Source organism: Tetrao urogallus (genome assembly GCF_951394365.1).
Source record: "Tetrao urogallus genome assembly, chromosome: 4".
Taxonomy (NCBI): Eukaryota; Metazoa; Chordata; class Aves; order Galliformes; family Phasianidae; genus Tetrao; species Tetrao urogallus.
In genome coordinates this window covers 51,756,812-51,777,246 of record NC_136817.1, presented here as the reverse complement: position 1 = coordinate 51,777,246, position 20,435 = coordinate 51,756,812, and the positions used below count along the sequence as shown (strand labels likewise).

The window sequence follows — 20,435 nt, the reverse complement described above, 5'->3', positions numbered from 1 at the left end:
AGTTCTAAATATGTGTGTGTATATATGTAGCTACATGAAATAAAATGTGTGCAGGACCTCAAGTGATAAATGTACATGGGTGAATAATGTTTAATTGGACTGTTTCTATCACGCCCATTTTGACTTACTTTGTAAAACAAACAAACAAGCAAACAAAAAAACACCTCCAAGAAAAGAGAAGCAGCCTTTCCAAATTTGTTAAGAAAAAAGAAAGATAGGGTCATGAAAGTGGAGAAAATTTAATATATTAGCCATTTAGAGGATGTAGGTAATCAGTGGTACAATATTGTACTTGAATGACACTTAGCTAAATGTTCTTGCATTTTATCAGTACATTTTGGTCAAACAAAAAGAAAATTCAGAAAAGCCTAATAAACAATGTTAGAAAATCTGAAGTTGAATAGTGAAATGTAATGCTCTTTGCATTGTTTCAGGAAAAAAAAAAAAAAAATCTAGACCACTGAAGATGTGCTTAATCTACGTGAAAGATTTAGGAGAAACCCTTTTTAAGAAAATAGAAGGAAATAAGATAAAAATTTTATCATAGAACCATAGAATGGTTTGGGTTGGAATGGACCTTTACAATCATCTAGTTCCAAGCTCCCTGTTAATGGGCAGGAACACCATCCACTAGATCAGATTGCTCAAAGCCCCATCCAGATGGGCCTTGAATACCTTCAGGGTGGGGGAATTCACAACTTCTCTGAACAACCTGTTTCAGTGTCTTACTTTACATTTTGATTGTTCTTGAGAAGACAGAGTATTTCTTCTTCCACCTTCTCATAGAATAAAAAAAAATAAAATAAAAGAGCAATTCAGGGTCATAGATGCTTAGTTCTTATGATTCACAAACAGTGTTTTGCTTATGTGATAACTTGACAATAATTATATTTTCATAAGAAGGCAAAATAGCATAATGAAATTATTTTGACCCTATGTCACAAATTCTCACTTATTTTTGAGTTCTTTATGCTCATTTTTTAATAGCTACCAAGGAGAAATCTTCTGAAATGCTTAGAATACTGGCTTTCTTTAAAAGCCATGTAAATATTTAATCTTTGTAAATGAACTTTTGTCTTATATTTTGATATAAAGATTATATCAGTAAGGAGTATTGGATCTTTGAGAAAGGGGTGCTTTTCATATTATTGATGTCTTCTCTGTTAATCTTCATGGAAACAGAAAGCATGCCTTTTGTTTGCTTACTTGTAAAAAATGGTGAAAGTTATGAGGACTCCACTTAGTGAACACAGACAGGATATTAGGCTGCTGAGAAATCTTTTTTTCTGATTCAGAAAGGCAAATTTGGATGAGGGGTGAGAGGTGATGTTTGAGAAAAAACATTGAATTTAAAAGGAAAAGTATATATTTGAAGAAAGTAAAGATACCCATAATGGAAAATGCATCATGAACAAAATTTTAACATATTGCCTTGGGCTTAGGCAAATAGATATTAGTAGATTTGTGTTTCATTTTTATACAGCACAAACAAAATATGTTTCTGGTTCATGACCAGGAGCTCACAAGCTACTGAGACTCAGATTAATGAAAATGTTACTAATATAAAGGACAATAATAATGCAGAGTGTTCCCGTTGTTTGTAGAGTTCTTGTTTGATATCTGAGCCCATCTCCCTTCATCATAGATGATATTTGCTAGAGAGCTTCTAATATCAGAATATTTCTGATTTTATTCAACTTCTGTCTGAAATTGCTCTTATTACTACCTTTTGCTAAGTTTATAAGAAAAAAGTTGGCTAATCTTGTGTGTTTCTCCTCATCTCCTCTCCTGCAGTAGTACTTGTCTCAGGTGTTTCAGTCTTGTAATTGAAAAATAATGCCTGTTTAATTTTATTTCCTGTCAAGTTTATATTAACCACAATAATAGAAAGTTAGAACGTAGAAACAGGTGATTTGAAGGGAAGAAAGAGTTGTGTGGGTTGAATTTATTAATGTAGAATAGTAATTGTTCATTAATATTTTGTTTGTCTTTCAACAAACTTCCATCAATAAAGAATGAATAGAAAGGATAATGACTTGTTTTATCAAAATTCAAGAGCTTAGAAAAACTCTTTGAACTTACATAATGAATTGATTTAACTCTTCTGTCTTTTTTTTTTTTTTTAAGATCTACCTTATACGTACCTCAGAGTTGCTGTGTTAGTCTTGACATTGATTGACTCTGTGAAGCTAACAGGAATTATAACATTTTTTAGGTATGACTCATCACTGGTGCTTTCTGTTCTTTGGCACACACTCAAATACAAAAAAAAAAAAAAAAAAAAAAAAAAATCAATTTAAAAATAAGGACAATCTTTACTGTGAGAGTGGAAGAACACTGGCAGAACAGAATGCCCGGGGAGATTGTGGAGACCTCCATTCTCAGAGGTATTCATAACTGACTAGACATGACCCAGTGCAAAGTGCTGCAGGTGACACTGCTTTAAGCAAGGACATTGGACTTGATTACTTCTAATAGTGCCTTCCAGTATAATCTGTTCTGTGCTTCTGTGAAAAATCTGAGCTAGACAGCTCCTTGGCTAACTTAAATCAAAACCTAAGATATCACACGTGCTTCAGAGATGGAAATCACCTAATTTGAGTGAAAAGAAAAACAAGAGCTTTAACTGTTGGTCTTGCAGGGGTTTGGTTAATGCCCAAGCTAATGTTGAGTGAACTAGCAGAAGTATTCAAAATAAGAAAGCTTGATTTAGCTGAGTATTCTTCTTGCACTAATTTTTTATGCTTCTCAACTTATTGATTCCTGGATTGTATTTTATAGTTGTTTAAAAAATTTTCAAAATTCTGCAGCTGTTGAGGTGAAGGTGTGGCAGAAGCTGGGAGGCCTGATAGAAACTTGCAAATTTTATCTAAGTGCTTGGCAATGAAGACAGAAAATTGCCTACACTTGTTATACTTGTTGCACCTTGTTACAGTTTGGTGTGTCTACTTTGTATCCAGAGTCAATTGCCAGGCAGCTGGCTGAGGAAGGGTTGATGGTGGAAACCCTTGCTCTCAGTTAACTGTAAAAGGAACACTTCTATGCTGTCATTATAATCAGAATGAACCATCTAAGCCTCGTTTGACTGCATGGATATATTGCTTTTCATTTAGTCTACCCATGGCCTGTCCCTGATGCCTATTTGTGAAATTAGGATTGTTCATGAATTTGAAGAAAAAAAAAAAAGTTAATATGTCATAATTGCAGTGATTTTTGTACCAAATCATAGAATCATAGCATGCTCTGAGTTGAAAAGGACCGCAATGATCATCTAGTTCCAACCCCCTGCTGTGTGCAGGGTCTCCAGCCACCAGACCAGGCTGCCCAGAGCCACATCCAGCCTGGCCTTGAATGCCTCCAGGGATGGGGCATCCACAACCTCCTTGGGCAACCTTTTCCATTGTGTCACCACCCTCTGTGTGAAAAAAACTTCCTCCTAATATCTAACCTAAACCTCCCCTGTCTCAGTTTAAAACCATTCCCCCTTGTCCTGTCACTTGTTAACAGCCATTCCCCTCCCTTCAAGTACTCTAAAGCCTCACTGAGGTCTCCCTGGTGCCTTCTCTTCTCCAAGCTAAACAACCCCAGTTCCCTCATCCTTTCTTCATAGAGAAGGTGCTCCAGCCCTCTGGTCATCTTAGGGCCCTTCTCTGAACTTGTTCCAAGAGCTCTGCATCTTTCTTGTATTGGGGGCTCCAGGCCTGGATGCAGTATTGCAGATTGGGCCTCACAAGAACTGTGTAGAGGGGGACAATCACTTCCCTCTCCCTGCTGGCCACTCCTTTTTTAATGCATCCCAGAACACAGTTGGCCTTTTGGGCTGCAAGCACACACTGATGGCTCATGTCCAGCTTCTTGTTCACCAGGACCCCCAAGTCCTTTTCTGCAGGGCTGCTCTCAAGGAGATCTTCCCCCAGTTTGTATAAGTACCTGGGATTGCCCGACTCAAGTGCTGCATCCTGCATTTGGCCTTACTGAACCTCACTTGGCCTTATTCCTTACTGCTGGCAAGGGGAGAAGAAAATATCTGGTTCATGAAGTACAGCTGAATCAAAGAAGTAATGGTGATTCACCTTCAGGGTGTAATGCAAGGGTGCATCTTTCCTCTGTGATCTGATCATCTGCATGACAAGATGTAATTAGAAATAATTCTAAACTTTCAGAGGGATAAAATTAGCAGATCTCTTCTCTTTCTACTATACAGTATGTGCTGTGAATCCAGCACTAAGGACTATCCTTAGTAAAGATTGCTGTGGAACTAGTAAAGGCTAAGGATTGCTGGTTTCCTGGGAAAGGCAGGCTTATTTGGGTAAAGGCAATTTTACCACATTGATTCACAGTGCTGGCAGATGGAGCTATGTTAATATTGTGCACTGAAAATAGACAAAGCTAAACATAACCCACATAACCCTCTCCTCTCTTCTTGTGGGCATGTGCCTTATTTTGTCAGCACTTGGAAATTTCCTGTGGCTGCTTTTCTGTGGAATGTTACTGACATAATGTTATCAATGGAAACACAAAATTAAGAATGTAGTTTGTTACTCCTGGTTAAAGTGTGGGTTTCTATTTTTGCAATGATGAACATCTGTTTGAAATATTAGTCCTGATATCCAACTTCCATTTCTTTAGTTCATCTCATTAGTACACAGTTTTCTCAAAAGTTTTATGGACTGAGATCTAAATGATATAGAGGTTAGAACTGTAATATTTGTACTGGCAGTAGAAGTAAAATACAATTGATATGCATATCATTCATCAAGTAGTAAAGAAAACATAAATGCTTAGCTTTCTGAAAATTTCTTTTAATTCCAATTCTAAGTTGAATCTCTGTTTCTTGTAATAACTGTGGATGATGCAGAATGTTTGTGGCTCAGCATGCCTTGGCTACATGATGACCCCAGGCAAGTGATTGTATTTGGAAAAGAAGGTTTTTACCTCCTCCATTCAGATGTGTGGTATATGTGAATGATAGTCTTTGCATCCCACCTTTGAATTCCTGAAAGTCCCCAGGGTCTCTGAGTGTCACTCTCTAGTTATCTACAGATAGAGCTGAAGGTGCATTTTCCTAAGAGTAACCTGAATAAAGGGCAGGATCTTCCTATTTTAAGAATGGGTTCCATTGAGTTTAGCTCTGTGTTACGGTGCATTGCTTTTACTACTTCACTGGTAATCTGAACAAAAAAGCCCTTAGCATCTTTTAAACAGTGACTGCTAAACTGTTTCCTCTAGTTTACTGAGAGTGTGATAGTTATCAGATTACCATATGTCTATATATAGATAGATCTGTAGGGCCTTCAAAATAGATCCTTTAATGTTTTCTCAGAGAGGCTTGGTAACAGACAAACAAAGCAATCTGTGGGAAATTATGAAATCTGCCTCCTTAATTTGCAAGTTTTCTAATGTCTGCACAGTATCTCTAGCAATTAATTTCTTGTCTGAGTTATAGTATGATATTCAGAAGTAACCTATGGGATAAGGATTAAGTATATCCAAATTGTGAGAAGTTCACAAAGTTTGTATCATTGGTTTAGAACTTAGTAGTAATTGATGTGTAGCTACAGTGTTCAGAGTTTCATTACATGAAGTTTTGGTCAATCAGAGGGTTTGTAGCCCATGGACTGAACAAAATAACAGTCATTAGGGTTATTTATCAAGTGATAGTATCACATCTTGAACAAGTGGAAATTTAGAATTCATTTTAATATATATATTAGCTATCATGAATTTTCAGTAATAGAAACCTTCTTAAAATGGAACTTCAATAAAATGTTTAGAAATAGATGATCTTTAACGTGTTTCTATCATGCTAAATTTGTTTCAAAATTTTCTGTAATGTGTATGTACTTACTAGTACGTATTATGTATGCTTACTACTATGTTATAGTAGAAAATATGAGAGAGAACATACAAACTACTTTTGTTTGTATGAATGATTCCACAATATATTTTACCATTCCTTTTCAAAGATAAGAGGTGTGTTTTATACTAGAACTTGTTTAAAATAAAAATGCAATTTTCTGTCAAGAACAAGCATATGGATATTGCTTACATACTCAGCTGTTTTAAGTGAAAGCAGATTTCTTCCACCAAGCATATGTATTTATTAGATATAAATACTATTATATTAATACAAATATAGTATGTATACCCATACATATATATCACCCATAGGGCCTGAATCCCTGACTTAACAGAAGGTATAAGAGCCAGTGTGCTCACTTGAGAGATTGCTAAAAAGGGGAAGACTGTAGATTTGTGACTTCTTGTAACACGGGGCAGATAACTCTTCATTTGCTTTTGGGGGTAAATGGGGTGAAAAATTTGCCTTATGAGGCATTGGAGAGAGAAGCCCTCTTGTGAGGAGTCCCATTTGCTGATCTGACCTGATATGTAGGCATACGTGCAGTTTGCCAGGTGCTCAGATGCAGGATGTTTTGAAGAACCTCCTGAGGCTTATTCATCCCTCACACTATTATCCTTCTCATTCATCTAAGCATCAGTGGCAGTTTCTGAGGACACGTTGACTGTATCAAGGCTAGCCAGAAGAGGAAGAGCATGTGGGATTAAATGGTGTCTCTTGAATCCTAACATAGATCATGTGGGTCAACAACTGGTCTTGTTGCAAAGAATTTTTACTTTTAGATCCTTAAACTAGGAATGGCTGTGGAAGGAAAGTAAAACTCACAGTCAAGTAAGGAAGTGATGGGCAGAGATGGACAGCAACGAGTGCAGGGCTGTGGTTCCAAGAGACACTTCTATAATAATAAAACAAGATGAAAGCAGGGCTGCCTCAAGCATGCCATATGTGCATAATTTGAGGACTTTAGCTCTGCATGCAGTCACAGAACTGTAGTTCTGTGACTAATTGTCAGAATTAGTGGGCTGATAACAAAATAGTCATATTGGAAAAAAAACAACAGAGCCTCTTGATACATATGAAATACTGTCTTTGTCCAGCACCTTTTCATGTACTTATAAGTCCACTTTTGCAAAGTACAAGAAAAGAAATGACGGCTTCCATAATTAAAAGAACAACAAAAATGACAAAAGAAAGTCAGTTGCTCACCTCTAAAACCATGATGACACAGTATATTCATTTAGTTATTTCTCTGAGGTAATTTAGTGTGTGTAAATGGTCAATTATACAATACACAATCCATTAAAATATGAAAGCGCAATGCAAATGACAGTTATTCTGTGGTACAGACTATTGCAAAATGGCTTCATGATTTAAAACCATTGTTAAAGGTTTTAGGTGAGCAAATGGCACCCTTCTGAATAATTGTGGAAGAGAAAGATCTTACTAAGAAACTATGGGGAAAAATATTCAAATTATGTGTTGTACATCTAGAATCTTAACATAGCAGTTGCAGTTGTCCTCTATGGTTTATACTATTTCCTCTTAGTTCAGTGAAAGGAGCAACAAGACAAAACTATTTTTAATGCTCTCTTTTAATGTGCGTTATTTGTTCTCTCCATTCTTCTGTTTTACTGTGCTTCTCTATTGTCCTTGCATTTGATATAGCATGAAGCATTAAATAAAACTGCTGTGAAAGCACTTTCCATTTGAAGAACAGGGATCTTTAAAAGGTCAGAGACTTACCAGTAGAATAGTAGCACTCACATGTATAAGTTTCTGATCTACTTGTGTCAGGAAGGCTTAGTTTTTGTTGTCTTTTTTTTTTTTTTTTAAATATTAATGTTAATTAATTAATTAATTAATATTAATTCCAAGTGAAACTCCAGCCCTCTATTTGTAAATCTAACATGATCTTCTGTTGTATAGGACTAGCATAAGTGTCTGTAATTAGTGTTTCCTCTCTTCTGGCCTGCATACATGTTTCTACCCTGTAGTAACCAGAGGTGCCAGTAAGGATGATTAATGGCCAGGTCATTGTAACAGAGATCTGGAAACGCATCTGAATATGATAGGAGGTTCTCTCAGACCTCACTTCCTATACATAGGAAACTCTACATAGTGTTCTGTAAAACAGATCTGTCAGTGTTTATTTTAGAACATGCATTCTATAGTATATATATACCAGCATGCACACATTTTATATATATATATATATATATATATATATATATATATATATACATATATATATACATATTTGGACATACAGATCTATACAGTAAAATTAGGTCCTATATTAGAATATCAGATGCTTTTCTGTGATTTTCTAGTCTTTCTAGTCAGTAAATTATTTTAAATGTATCATAAAATTATTTCAAATGCATTATTACTGCTGTAATGCAAGTGCAGTTTAAATTGTAGGAGAATCCATAGATTTCTTAATGAAAATCCTACCTGCCTTCACTGTCCTCAGAAAAGTGAATGATCTACTCTCCCACTTTCTAGAATATTCACTGATTTTTGAGTTCAGCATTTTGACTTCTTGAGCAACATTTGTATCTGTCATGTTAAATGAATACAAATCTATAATGATCTACATTTGCACAGTCCCAGTGTAAACAGGCTGTGTCAGCTGTGTTTGCAATACTTTAAAGTCTTCATTATAAAGTCATCTGGCAATCTGGCAACACCATCTATCTCCAGGCATGCTTTATGGAAGCTATGAAACCAAACTCCTCCTGACCCCCCCTCCCCCCCTATTTTTTTTTGTTTTTGTTTTCACTTTCTGATTTCAACTAGCATCTCAAACTCAAGGAAGTGAATTTGGAAAATGCTTATGAGTGTGCTGCTATGTTGCTAAAAACAATATTGTTTATATGCATGTGAGCATTTATACACATCCCCAAACTCTCTTATACGTATGCATTCACACAATGTCGAGTACCTTTATGCAGTCTGATTGATCTCCATTCCAATTGTTACTACTGAGTAAAAGAAAAGCTGAATATAATTTATAAACAATTATAAAGTAGTTTGCCTAGCTCATGCAAATGTTTGAAAGGAGGCTGTTCAAAACTGCATGACGGTTCTGGACTGTCTGTAACACTGAAAGTCCCCAGATGTTGTGTCCAGTGGCATTTTAAGGACTGTACTTACTGTTTGATTTAATTTAGACAAAACTGTTTAATAAGTAAATGTTTAAATATTAGTTTGCTTAAGTCATGTTTTGAGAATCAGTTGTTCATAGACTGAACGTTTCAGTGACATTCAGAATCTTTTCTCTTGCAGCCATTTCGTAGAGTGACGTTTTCTGTTGTGAGTCAGCCTCAGGACCCACATCAAGGGTCTTTGCAGAGTTGCTATGACAGCGGTCTGGAGGAGTCAGAAACACCAAGCAGTAAGAGTTCATCAGGGCCAAGACTGGGTGCCCTTCCACTCCCAGAGGACAACTACGAAAGGACTACGCCGGATGGCAGTGTTGGTGAGGCAGAGCATATGGAAAATGGTAGGGGCAAACACAACATTCACACACATAATCTCACTAGCAAGTGATTCTAAGTAGACATTTGAAAGGTCAGTCCAATAAATAAATAAATATATTAAATAGTTAAAATTGTAATTATTTTAAAGATTGTTAAAATACAGATATACAAAATAATGGGACATAAGAGTACTAATAAACCCAGAATCTTCTCTTTATACGATTTAAAAACTATTATGCAGAAGCAGTTAAAACATTTAAAAAGTACCCATAGAGATCTGGGGAAATGGTAATTGAATTAAATTCCTTATTTTCCATTTTAAATAAAAGAACTATATATCCTCTTTTCCTATTCTTTTTTTGTTTGTTTGTTTGTTTTTACTGTTGTTCAAAAACTACTTAGGAAACTTCCCAGAATGTAGAGCATCAGTAAAAATACAGTAGAATTTTAAAACTCCACTCAAGAGAATTGTCTTTCCCCCAAAATATTGTATAGCTTGTTTCCAAAACAACACTGAGTGAATGTCAAGTCCATTCTTAGTATTTAGTTAAGAAAGATATTCCTTCCCTTTTCTTCACACTTTATTTTATACAATACTTTTAGAACATCTAATTTAAATTCAGCATCTATTTTTGTAGAAGGGGAAAATGTTGAAACCTTATATACAGTCTATTAAATTTTCATCAATTACAAAATAAGTGTAATCTAATTCACAACTTCTGTTTTTCTTTTTATCTAAAAAAATCTAGACTTGAAAAAAATCTTTTGAATTTGAAATATATAAACACTAATTCATTTACTGCATTTAACTTATTGGCTGTAATCTAAAATTTGGTGAAGTCAGGCACTGACTTCATTGTGTTTCAATTTGCCCATGAACAATAACATAAATTATTGTATGTCAAAATATACAGATTTTTTACTAGCCAATGAAATAATGGGTTTGCTAATCCAGTTGGAATTGTTGGATATATGGAATAGGGGTGGTGTATTCACTGGTATAAATTGGATGAATGAATTTGGCTAAACAAATTTCAGTTTTTCAGAAGCTAGAGCACTGGTTAATTGTTATTTGCTTTTTCTCTTTCCTGAGATAGACATATTGACCCAATAAAAGTATTTTGCTCTATGTGGTAAGGTATTACCAAGTCTAGTAAAAATGACTGAATAATGTTTACAACATTATTATATTTTATTATAATATGAATTCCCCCAATAAATGAGTAAGTAATAAAAAAGTAAGATGGTATTATCCAGTGAAACGTAAGGTATGTTAGGTTATATATAAGTGTGTGTGTACACATTCTGTTTGGTTGTTTGTATGAATATATATCTTTATATTTCCTTTTTATAGTTGAGTGATGGGGAAGAAAGTCATTATTACTAGAAAAATATCAGAATAAAGACTAATAGATGTTACATCTAAATTAGGATTATTATCTTATTGTTTGGTTCATAGTTAGTTTTTGCAGTTAATAACTAAATAACTTTCTCATTCCCGTGGACATAAAACAGTGTAGTTCATTGGTGGACATTAAATTCAGAGTTCAGAAAGCATGGAGTGCGTTTGAACCAAAAAACTGGATAGCCATAATTGAACATAATTTTTAATGTACTCTGTAGTCAATGAAAATAACCACATTTACTGAATTGTAATTGAAAATGGAATTGCTTGAGTGATGTGAAAAACTAAAACAAACCAGTTTATTTAATTTTTTTTTAGTTGATGTTGAAACTGACATTGCATTCTAATAGTTGAAGTATTTAAAATAATACTTTAATTTTTTTGAAAGATTATCATTATTTAACTAAGATGAATTTGATTCAGTTTTAAAAATAATATGGTATAGATAAAAAACATGTAAACATGTATAATATTAAATGAATAACAATTGAAAACAAAAGTATCATGACGAAAATTGTATGGCAGGACTTGCATATAATAGTCAAGGATTCCTTCTACTTGAATTGAGACCTTTGAAAGGTTGTTGACAGTTTGCTGAAGGTTATGCTCTATGGACTTCTGGATTTCTCTGTCACATTTTAAAAACTAGATTTCCACAGTGACATATAATCTGCCTCTAGAAATTTGTTACCAATAATCCATAAATAATGATGGAACAGGATAAAATTAATGTACTTTTGTTACTTCATATATGTAGTATCTGACATTGGAGTGAGAGTTTTCTGTGACTGGATTTTTAAGTCCACTTGTATTTTAACTATTTGAAGCAAAATTATATTGGTCAAATTCTGATAATATAATCTTCAACATTAATGGATAATTCTGACAGAAATAGAATTGGAATTGAAATCTATCTAGTGCTTATTCATCACATTTAATTGAAATCTAGGTAAGATACAGTGTTTAGCTTGATTAAGTTTTAATCAGAATTTATACTGGATTTTCCTTCAGATTATCCATGGAAAAGGCACTTTGAAAGCTATCTTAGTTTTTAACTGTTATTACTTCAGATATTTATAATTTAATTTCAGTTGGGATGAAAAACAATATAATTAGAACTATTGTTTTGTGTTTCATTTTAAAATTTGAAAAGATAATTTTCAGCACAGTATGATAACCCTTCTGATATGTTTGATACATTTTTGTACAAGACAAGTTTACAAAAAAACCCATAGTTTTTACAGTTAAGACAAATGTAAGAAGGTTGAGTTCACTACAAAAGTAAATATGAAATTCAATTTTCTGTTTGCTGTTAAGAGGCTTCTTTTTACTTGCTCAGGCAGGATAAAATGCTGTAATGAAACAGCCAGCAGAGGGGTTTTTTAGGAATACTCTGTATATTGCCTACCAGCCAACATGACTGTCAGATGTATATTGAAGTTTTGTTCTGATGATTAGCTATGGTGTCAGATGCAGGAGGAAAAAAAAAAAAAAAAAAACAGAAAAAAAAAAAAAAAACAGAAGAAAAAAAGTGTTAGCAGATTGACTGTGAAAATTCAGAATGCAAAGATCTTGTTAATTAGTAAAATCTGCAGAACTATAAGTAACTTCTGAGTTAATTTATCCCCTGCCCTTGGAGCTTTCCTTACAAGGAATTCTGCTCATATGTGTAGCCTTTTTCTCTTTTTATGCTTTTAAGATGGCACTATCTTAATGTGAATTTAACAATAATTTTCTCAAGGACATTCTTATTACATTCATATTTGTGTTTCAAGAGAAAATACATTACCATGGTAAATGAATTTGTCTTTTAGTCATAGTGTTCTTTTTATGACAGTACCTAATGTCCCATATCTCGAAGGAAGAAAAAAACTCCAACACACTAACAAAAAACCCATGGGAGATCTATAGCAGATACTTATCCATGATTCTAACAGTTAATAGTTAGCATGTGCTTTAAAATGTGACTTTCTGAAAGATAACAATAAAAAAGAATTTAAATTATTACAAGCCATAACCCCTCTTCATGGTCTGAGTAATATTTTTCAACAGGGAGTTCCTCTGATCGCTATCAAAATTGTTTTTATTTTGCTTTTTATACTTCTTTCTCATATTGAGCAGTTTTAGGAACTGTTCCTTTTTATCATTATAAGAAAGTAGATGGAAAGTAGGTTTCATTTTACTCTTAAAATACTGTGAATGTTTATGTTTTCATATCATGTAACTTTTATCTGAAATACATATTCCTAGACTTATCAGTTTTTGACTGTCACATGCATGTAAATTTTTTCTTTCCATTAGCTTCTGGTTTTTGTTCTAATGTAGGGATATCTGGAGATGAATATACCATTTGTGGAATGAATAATACAGGCTTTTAATATTAGTTTCTATTATAAATCACACATTATGTCTAAGCAAAAATTTTCATTCTTCTGTTTCATGTCCATCTATATAGTTTTGCCAAATCTTTATCGTTTTCTTGCAGCCTTCTTAGAAATATTTGATTATACTTCACTTTTTCAGATTTCTGTATTCTTATTATTTATTTACACGTATAGTGGACTAATCAGTTTCATCCTTTGTTCCATTTAGCTGGAGTATCTATAGTGTTGAAACTGTAGCAGATTTGACTCATGTGCTCTTCCCTGGAGATTTATTTCCATGCAATCATAATTAGACTGTTATCTAAGCCTGATATCTCCATCCATGCTACCTCAGGTATTTCTGCACAAACATACCTTCAGTCTGCAGTATAACATTCTTTGCAAGTCTATATTTCAGTATCAGATATGTAAAGATGCTAGAACAGCAGTCATCTCTGTGAAAGAAAGAAAATAAGGGAATGGTTTACAGCTGATACTTTAAAAGGGAAAATGGAGTCAAGAAAGATTAAGGGATATGTCTGAAATCACACAGGAAATAAGGGGCTGAGTTTGAAGAAGAGCTCAGAATTTCAGTGATTCAGTTACTTGACTCCCACTAAGTCAGTGGATAAACTACGCTTCAGCTGACACATGAAGAACTAAAGGGCAAGAAAGAGAAGTGCATTATCTAGGTCTTACAGTTTGATAATATTCTATCTTCACAGTGATCATTTGAGATTTAGACTATAAGCACTAAAGTTCCAGTAGATAAGTAGTTCATGGTGCGTGAGATAATGACTTGAAAATGTTAAAGAAGTTTTCATGATTAATAAATGCACTTTATTTGTAACAGCCATGTCTCACTTTTACTTGAAAGGTAGCATATTTATTCTCTGGATGAAATTGGTAACAGTGTGAAAGAAATAACCTACTAGTTTACAGAATCCATTTCACTTTAGGGTTTTACAGTGGTAATAAAAATACAGGTTAACATTCTTGAACAATTAAATGTCCTTGTTGACATTAATTGACTAGTCTGACAAAAATTTTTGCAGTCCTGCTCCCTTTTCCAGTGTTCTGTTCCCTTGAAAAGTTGAACATGAATAATTCTTCTTTAAAACTGTTTTAAAACATTAATGTAAGTAGCACTTTTGAGGGGTTGAGTCAGTAAGGGTTTTCAATGCAGTAATTACATGCTAATCATTATTTTTATTTTTTTATTATTTCTTACGTTTGCTGTTTCTTAAATGTTAATCTGCATGTATGAACCCAAAATATCAGAGAGTATTTCATAAATTATATAATCTACATAAATAATTATTATTATCCTTGTTTCTGGTAAACCCTAACCTATAATTATGCACAGAACGATCTCTGGATTTTGTAAACCTAGCAACATACATGAATAATGTTTTGGAACACGTATTTTCTTTGATTTATTATCTCTTGAACCACTTTGTTTTGAGAATGAAGTATTATGATAAGTTCTGCAACAGGCTGTTTTATAAGAGGAAAAGAAAGCAAACCAGTTTCTCAAGCAGAAGACACACTGTGTAAAGATGTTATACTAGTGTAGTCTTATGTAAGAAAATGAATGTGCTTGGGAAGAACTTGACTGTTTTAGTCCTTGTTTTTTGTTTTTGTTTTTCTCCTTTTCAATCTTTTTCATTATTTCCCTGTTTTCCTCCAGAAAGCAGAAGAATTAGAATAAATGCTAAAGCTAATTTTTGATTTTGATTGAATTAAAAATTAACTATTTAGACATAAGGAAAAGGTTGTTTCTCTCAGAGAGTGGTCAGTCACTGGAATGGCCTGCCCAGGGAGTTGGTGGAGTCGCCATCCCTGTCAGTGTTTAAGGGACGTCTGGATGAGGAGCTATGAGATACGGTTTAGTGGCTTGTGATAGCAATGGTAATGGGAGGAGGTGGGACTAGATGGTCTTGCAGGTCGTTTCCAACCTTGTGATTCTATGATTCTATGATTCCTTTAGATGATCTTACTTCATATGCCAATAACTTTCCCCATCGATAAAGTGTATGCTTCACTAACTAATATGCATAGTAATACTTCAAAATTCAAAATTGCCTGATATTCTATAAGAGTTCCTGTGCATTCTGAAAAGTTATGTAAATATACTTGCATAGAAAATGAGGGAAATGTTTTAAATATTTTACAAATTGCAAGTGATTATATATGTTTTACATATATTTTAACTTTATTAGGTTAACAGAATAATGTAGAAGGTTAAACTATTCTTTTAAGTCCTGAATTACATGGTATTGTTCTATATTTTATTTTATATAATATCCTATGTTTACATTCTACTTCACATGCATAATGCTAATCAAAGGACCAAATATAGGCCAACTGTGAGCAGAAATAACAATCTGAATTAGCCAGAACAGTATATTATGTCCTCTGTCCTTACATTATTATCTTCTGTGGCCATGTGGCCATCCACAGACATACAAACAAAATCAAAGAAGGAATGCATATCTTTGTGTTGGAAACCTCCCCCTATATGTCTATGGGAAAGCTAACAAAGAATTCTGCTTTTTCTTTTTTTTCTTTTCTTTTTTTCTTTCCTTCCTTCTCTTTCCTTCCTTCTCTTTCCTTCCTTCCTTCCTTCCTTCCTTCCTTCCTTCCTTCCTTCCTTCCTTCCTTCCTTCCTTCCTTCCTTCCTTCCTTCCTTCCTTCCTTCCTTCCTTCCTTCCTTCCTTCCTTCCTTCCTTCCTTCCTTCCTTCCTTCCTTCCTTCCTTCCTTCCTTCCTTCCTTCCTTCCTTCCTTCCTTCCTTCCTTCCTTCCTTCCTTCCTTCCTTCCTTCCTTCCTTCCTTCCTTCCTTCCTTCCTTCCTTCCTTCCTTCCTTCCTTCCTTTCTTTCTTTCTTTCTTTCTTTCTTTTCTTTCTTTCTTTCTTTCTTTCTTTCTTTCTTTCTTTCTTTCTTTCTTTCTTTCTTTCTTTCTTTCTTTCTTTCTTTCTTTCTTTCTTTCTTTCTTTCTTTCTTTCTTTCTTTCTTTCTTTCTTTCTTTCTTTCTTTCTTTCTTTCTTTCTTTCTTTCTTTCTTTCTTTCTTTCTTTCTTTCTTTCTTTCTTTCTTTCTTTCTTTTCTCCTGAAGAACATTGTTCTTTCTCATGCTATTCCAATGTTATTTTCTCTATTTCCTTTTATACTTCACTGAAGAGCAGCATATGGCTCTTAATAAATAAATAAATAAATAAAATTACAAGGCTCGTTCTTCTAATCCCAAATTCAGCACTCTAAAAAGAAAATATGTACAGCAGGAAGTGCACTCTGCTCTTAAAGACAGTGCATTGTTATCAGACACCTTGAACTGCTTTTTACTATAACTTGGCTTTCTTGTAATGCTTTAAAAAATAAAGTCATATTCAATGATTTGAAAATGGAGAAAGGCTTTATGGTCTTTAAGAAGTGTTCTGGCTGTTATATCTGTTAGGGAGAAGCAGTGAGGAAAGGGTTTATATTCATGCATGTGGGTGTGCATGAATGCATGTACCCATCTTGGTGAGTCAGATCTTTCTGCAAATACTCATGAGATCTAGACAGTTGTACTTATATAACCTACTTCATCTATGAATTTCAAATCCACTGAGGGACATGGGAAAGCACATATTAAAATGAGAAATGGAGAACGAAATAATCAGAAAGTGAGGTAGGGTGTCCAGTGTCATCTTGTGAATTGCTCTAAGAAGTAGAGCCCGTAACTTCCAGTCCTTGAGGACACCTCTCCCTGTCTACAGTCAACTTGATGAGAGTCTTGCAACTGACTTTGTGGAGTTAGGCTTTTATCCAAGTCTTCCATGCCAACTACTGGCTCAGGTTACTTTCCACTGATGCAGACTGCAGAACCTTTTGATTCTGTTGGAGTCTTGAATGTGGATGCGGGAAAAAATGTGTTCCAAAATTTAGACTCAAAGAAGAGACATCTGGTTTATGAATGGAATATTTAGCAACCTTTGCATACAGCATAGCCTCTTTCCTGGAAAAAATCAAATGCAGATAGTCTACAGAAATTTATTTTTTCCTCAGTTCAGAGGAGCCCTTTCAGCACAATATATTTTGCCACTTCTCTGTACTTAATGTCAATTTCTTCAGTTTCCTGGACAATATTAGATCCTTCTGTCCTTCCTAATCATCAAGTTTAATGAAAATCTGAAAGAAGTCCTTTATGGGGAAATAGGGGTATTTCTTCATTTTGTATTTATATCTTGACTGTTGGTTACCAACTACTATTCATTTTTAAAATTATTAATCACATAAAAAGTATTTTTTTAACCATATAATACATGTATAAAATATTATCCTATAAGCTTGATGCTTTAAAAGTTGGGGTAGCTTTTTATGTATGAATTTAAGAAATCCAGAGAAAAATCCTGCAGTCCAGTAAAAAAAATAAAATAAAAATCAAGTACTAATTATTTTATTGCTGTCCAGAACAAAAATCTGACATTGTTTTTAAAATGTTTTACCTGGACTGAAGGGACAAGACTGTATCTAATTGGCTACAGAGCTGAATTTAAATAAATCATAGCATTCACAAAGATTTGTGCTTAAAAATCTACATTCAAATTCAAATCTGAATGGAATGGGTTTATATATAAATTACATTATAAGCTAACCCTTGTTATATTAAGATTTCATTTCCAGTAATAGTGGAGAGCAAGTATGCAGAACAGACACGTGTGACCCTGATTTATTGATAAATATTTGTATAGCAGTTTCTTAGACAGCTTGATTTGCATATCTAAGATGCTTCTTACTCAGTTCTCTCTTAGATTTTTAATTAAATTATCTCTTAATTTGTGTTAAAGATCTGTAAAGTGACAAAAAATACAAAAATGTATAGAAACAAATCAATTTTCCTTTTCTTTTAAAATCCAGAACAGTGTGATATGTGACATTTGGAGTTCTGAAATTCCTCTTTAACAGAAGGTAATTGCTTTTCAAGAAAAATATGCATTCTTTAAGGACCAGAGAATTTCAGAGTCAGTATAATGTAAGTTTAGACATTTAGGTATGGCTGAATATTACTGTCACATCACCTACATGTGCTTTGGTTGAAAATCTAGAAAAACAATGATAGCATATGCTAGAAGAAAATTAGTATTAGGAGCTTTGAGAAATTGTAGAAATTTATTAGTATTAAAATTTAAAATAAAATTCCAGAGAAGAATGATCTGATTTTGGCAAGTAGCAACAGCAACAGAAAGGAGTTTAGGTTCAAGCATAATTCAAACAACATTTGTTGTGTAATTTGTTTTGTTTTGTTTTTTTTTTACTTTGAAATGGAGTATTAAATTCTAATAATACTAATTGTAAACTTATATTACTGTTAATTTGAAACATGCTGCTAGAAATAAATGAACGTTAATCACTGATCCATTGATGTTTAAAAGATCTGCCCGTTCTCATAGTGCTTTTAAGAATTATGGAAAGGAAAACATATCTCAGTAAGTAATAACAAAAAAATGTATACTGGGATAGATGATTCAAAACTATTTCTTTATGTGATATAAAATGACTGAAATTAAGTCACAAACGTGAATTTCTGTTTGGATGAAAGAAGTAAAACGTAAAGGCAGTAACAGAAGAACTGTGTTTATTGAGTTAATTTATTTTGCTAGTTCTTTGGTTGCTCTTGCAGCTAAACATACTGGCTTTCCCAACTTGCTTGTCTTAACCTGTTTTTTGCTATATCTAAGGAACAAATCAACCCTAAAGAGCCCTGAGGGAGTGCTTGTTCTTTTACTAAGCAATCTGTATTATTTCATCAACAAGGAAAAGAAAATCAAAGTGCATCATATCTAAAATCACATGTAAACAAGCCATTGGACGAGCCTGTACCAAAGTGTTTTCTTTTCCTATGGGTTTACTTGTCCTATGGGTTTGTGGCTGACTTATTTTCTCGATTTCTGCTGTATTTATTTTATTTTATTTTATTTTATTTTATTTTATTTTATTTTATTTTATTTTATACTTTTTGTACCAGACAGATTTGTCTTATAAAGACCAGTAGTTTCCATAGAGGAAATCTTGAAAAAGGCTTTTTAAATAGAATCTGAACAAGCTTAAAATTGTCTGGTACTTTTGTCCTGTGATCACACTACCTTTAAAGTGTTCCAAATGTACTGGATGTTAATTGTTTCATTATGTGGGGGCTATTTACTCACAGTTAACTCATATTGCTTTTGAAGGAGCGAAAGTGTCCCCTTCTGGGGCAGTGCAGTGGCATTTACATTATTACAAGATGCTGAAGTAACATTTCAGTGGAATTTGACATTGCAAGCTTTTACTACAACTTGAAGGCAAAGATATCTGATGTAATTTCACATTCCACTGCTGTCAGCTTATAGCAGTCTTCTTTTCTCTACATGGTGAATAGAAACAATTTTGTTTTAACAGAATATTTGAAAAATAAACTTAAGCATATATCATATACTATTTTATTAATATCTTTCAATGTTTAATTTTTTTTACCAGTGACAATCATTTCCTACTGCTGAATTACATAATCTGTGCTACCATAATTTTATATTTCATCTATTGCAATAGTAATGCAGGGATTATTGTGATATGCCAGTAGACTTGACAGCTCTGGGTATGTGTTTGTTTCTCATAAACAGTCGCAGTTCAAATATATGAGAGTAATAAAATAGCTTTTTTTTTTTTTTTTTCATGATGAGGAGTAGAAAGCAGGAGAAAGAGGTGTAACCATGAGTGACATTACATGAGCTGATTTTTAAAATGCAAGATATTTACATTATTTTTCAGGATGTCTGATTCATTGCCCCATAACATGGTTATATTCAATGTCATTTTATTACTGCATTAAGATTTGTTTTTAAAAAAATATCAAAACCAAATGTTTTTGTGCTTAATGAAAATTTGTAATAGCATGATGATAAAATGTCATTATGGTTTGTAAATGTACAAGAAAATATTTAAACTATCCCGAAGTACTGGAAAGAAACATTGATTAATCCATCTGACAGTACCCAAGGAGTCTTCATATGCAAATGTTACAAACTCTGGTGGAGTCCTGTTTCTAACATGTTTGTGTATAGAAGTATGGTGGACTGGCAGAGGAAAGATACGATGTGAACTTTGGTTCTACTCTTAGAATGCTGTGACCAGCACTGAGATTTAAACAATTGCCATAGGCTCAAATAAATCTGAAAAAAAAAAACAACACAAAAAACAAAACAAAAACAAAACAAAAAAAAACCCAAAAAACTGCATGTAACAGTTTCGCCATTTTCTGTTATCCCTGCTATTTCAAAAAAGAGAGATAAATAATCTATTCTAC

At 33.5% G+C, this 20,435-nt stretch overlaps 1 protein-coding gene across 6 annotated transcripts in view; it reads left to right on the top strand.

Moving 5' to 3' along the window:
- Nucleotides 1-20,435, top strand: part of PCDH7 (protocadherin 7) — a gene marked incomplete at both ends in the record, with an annotated part of 258,588 nt that overhangs the window by 121,814 nt on the left and 116,339 nt on the right. For 5 of the 6 annotated variants that reach the window (XM_079534814.1, XM_079534812.1, XM_079534810.1 and 2 more), the window contains one exon: nt 9,149-9,365. In XM_079534814.1, the coding sequence (XP_079390940.1) occupies nt 9,149-9,365 (217 nt within the window). The remainder of the gene's footprint in view (nt 1-9,148; nt 9,366-20,435) is intronic. The other variant, XM_079534815.1, reaches the window with a different exon arrangement.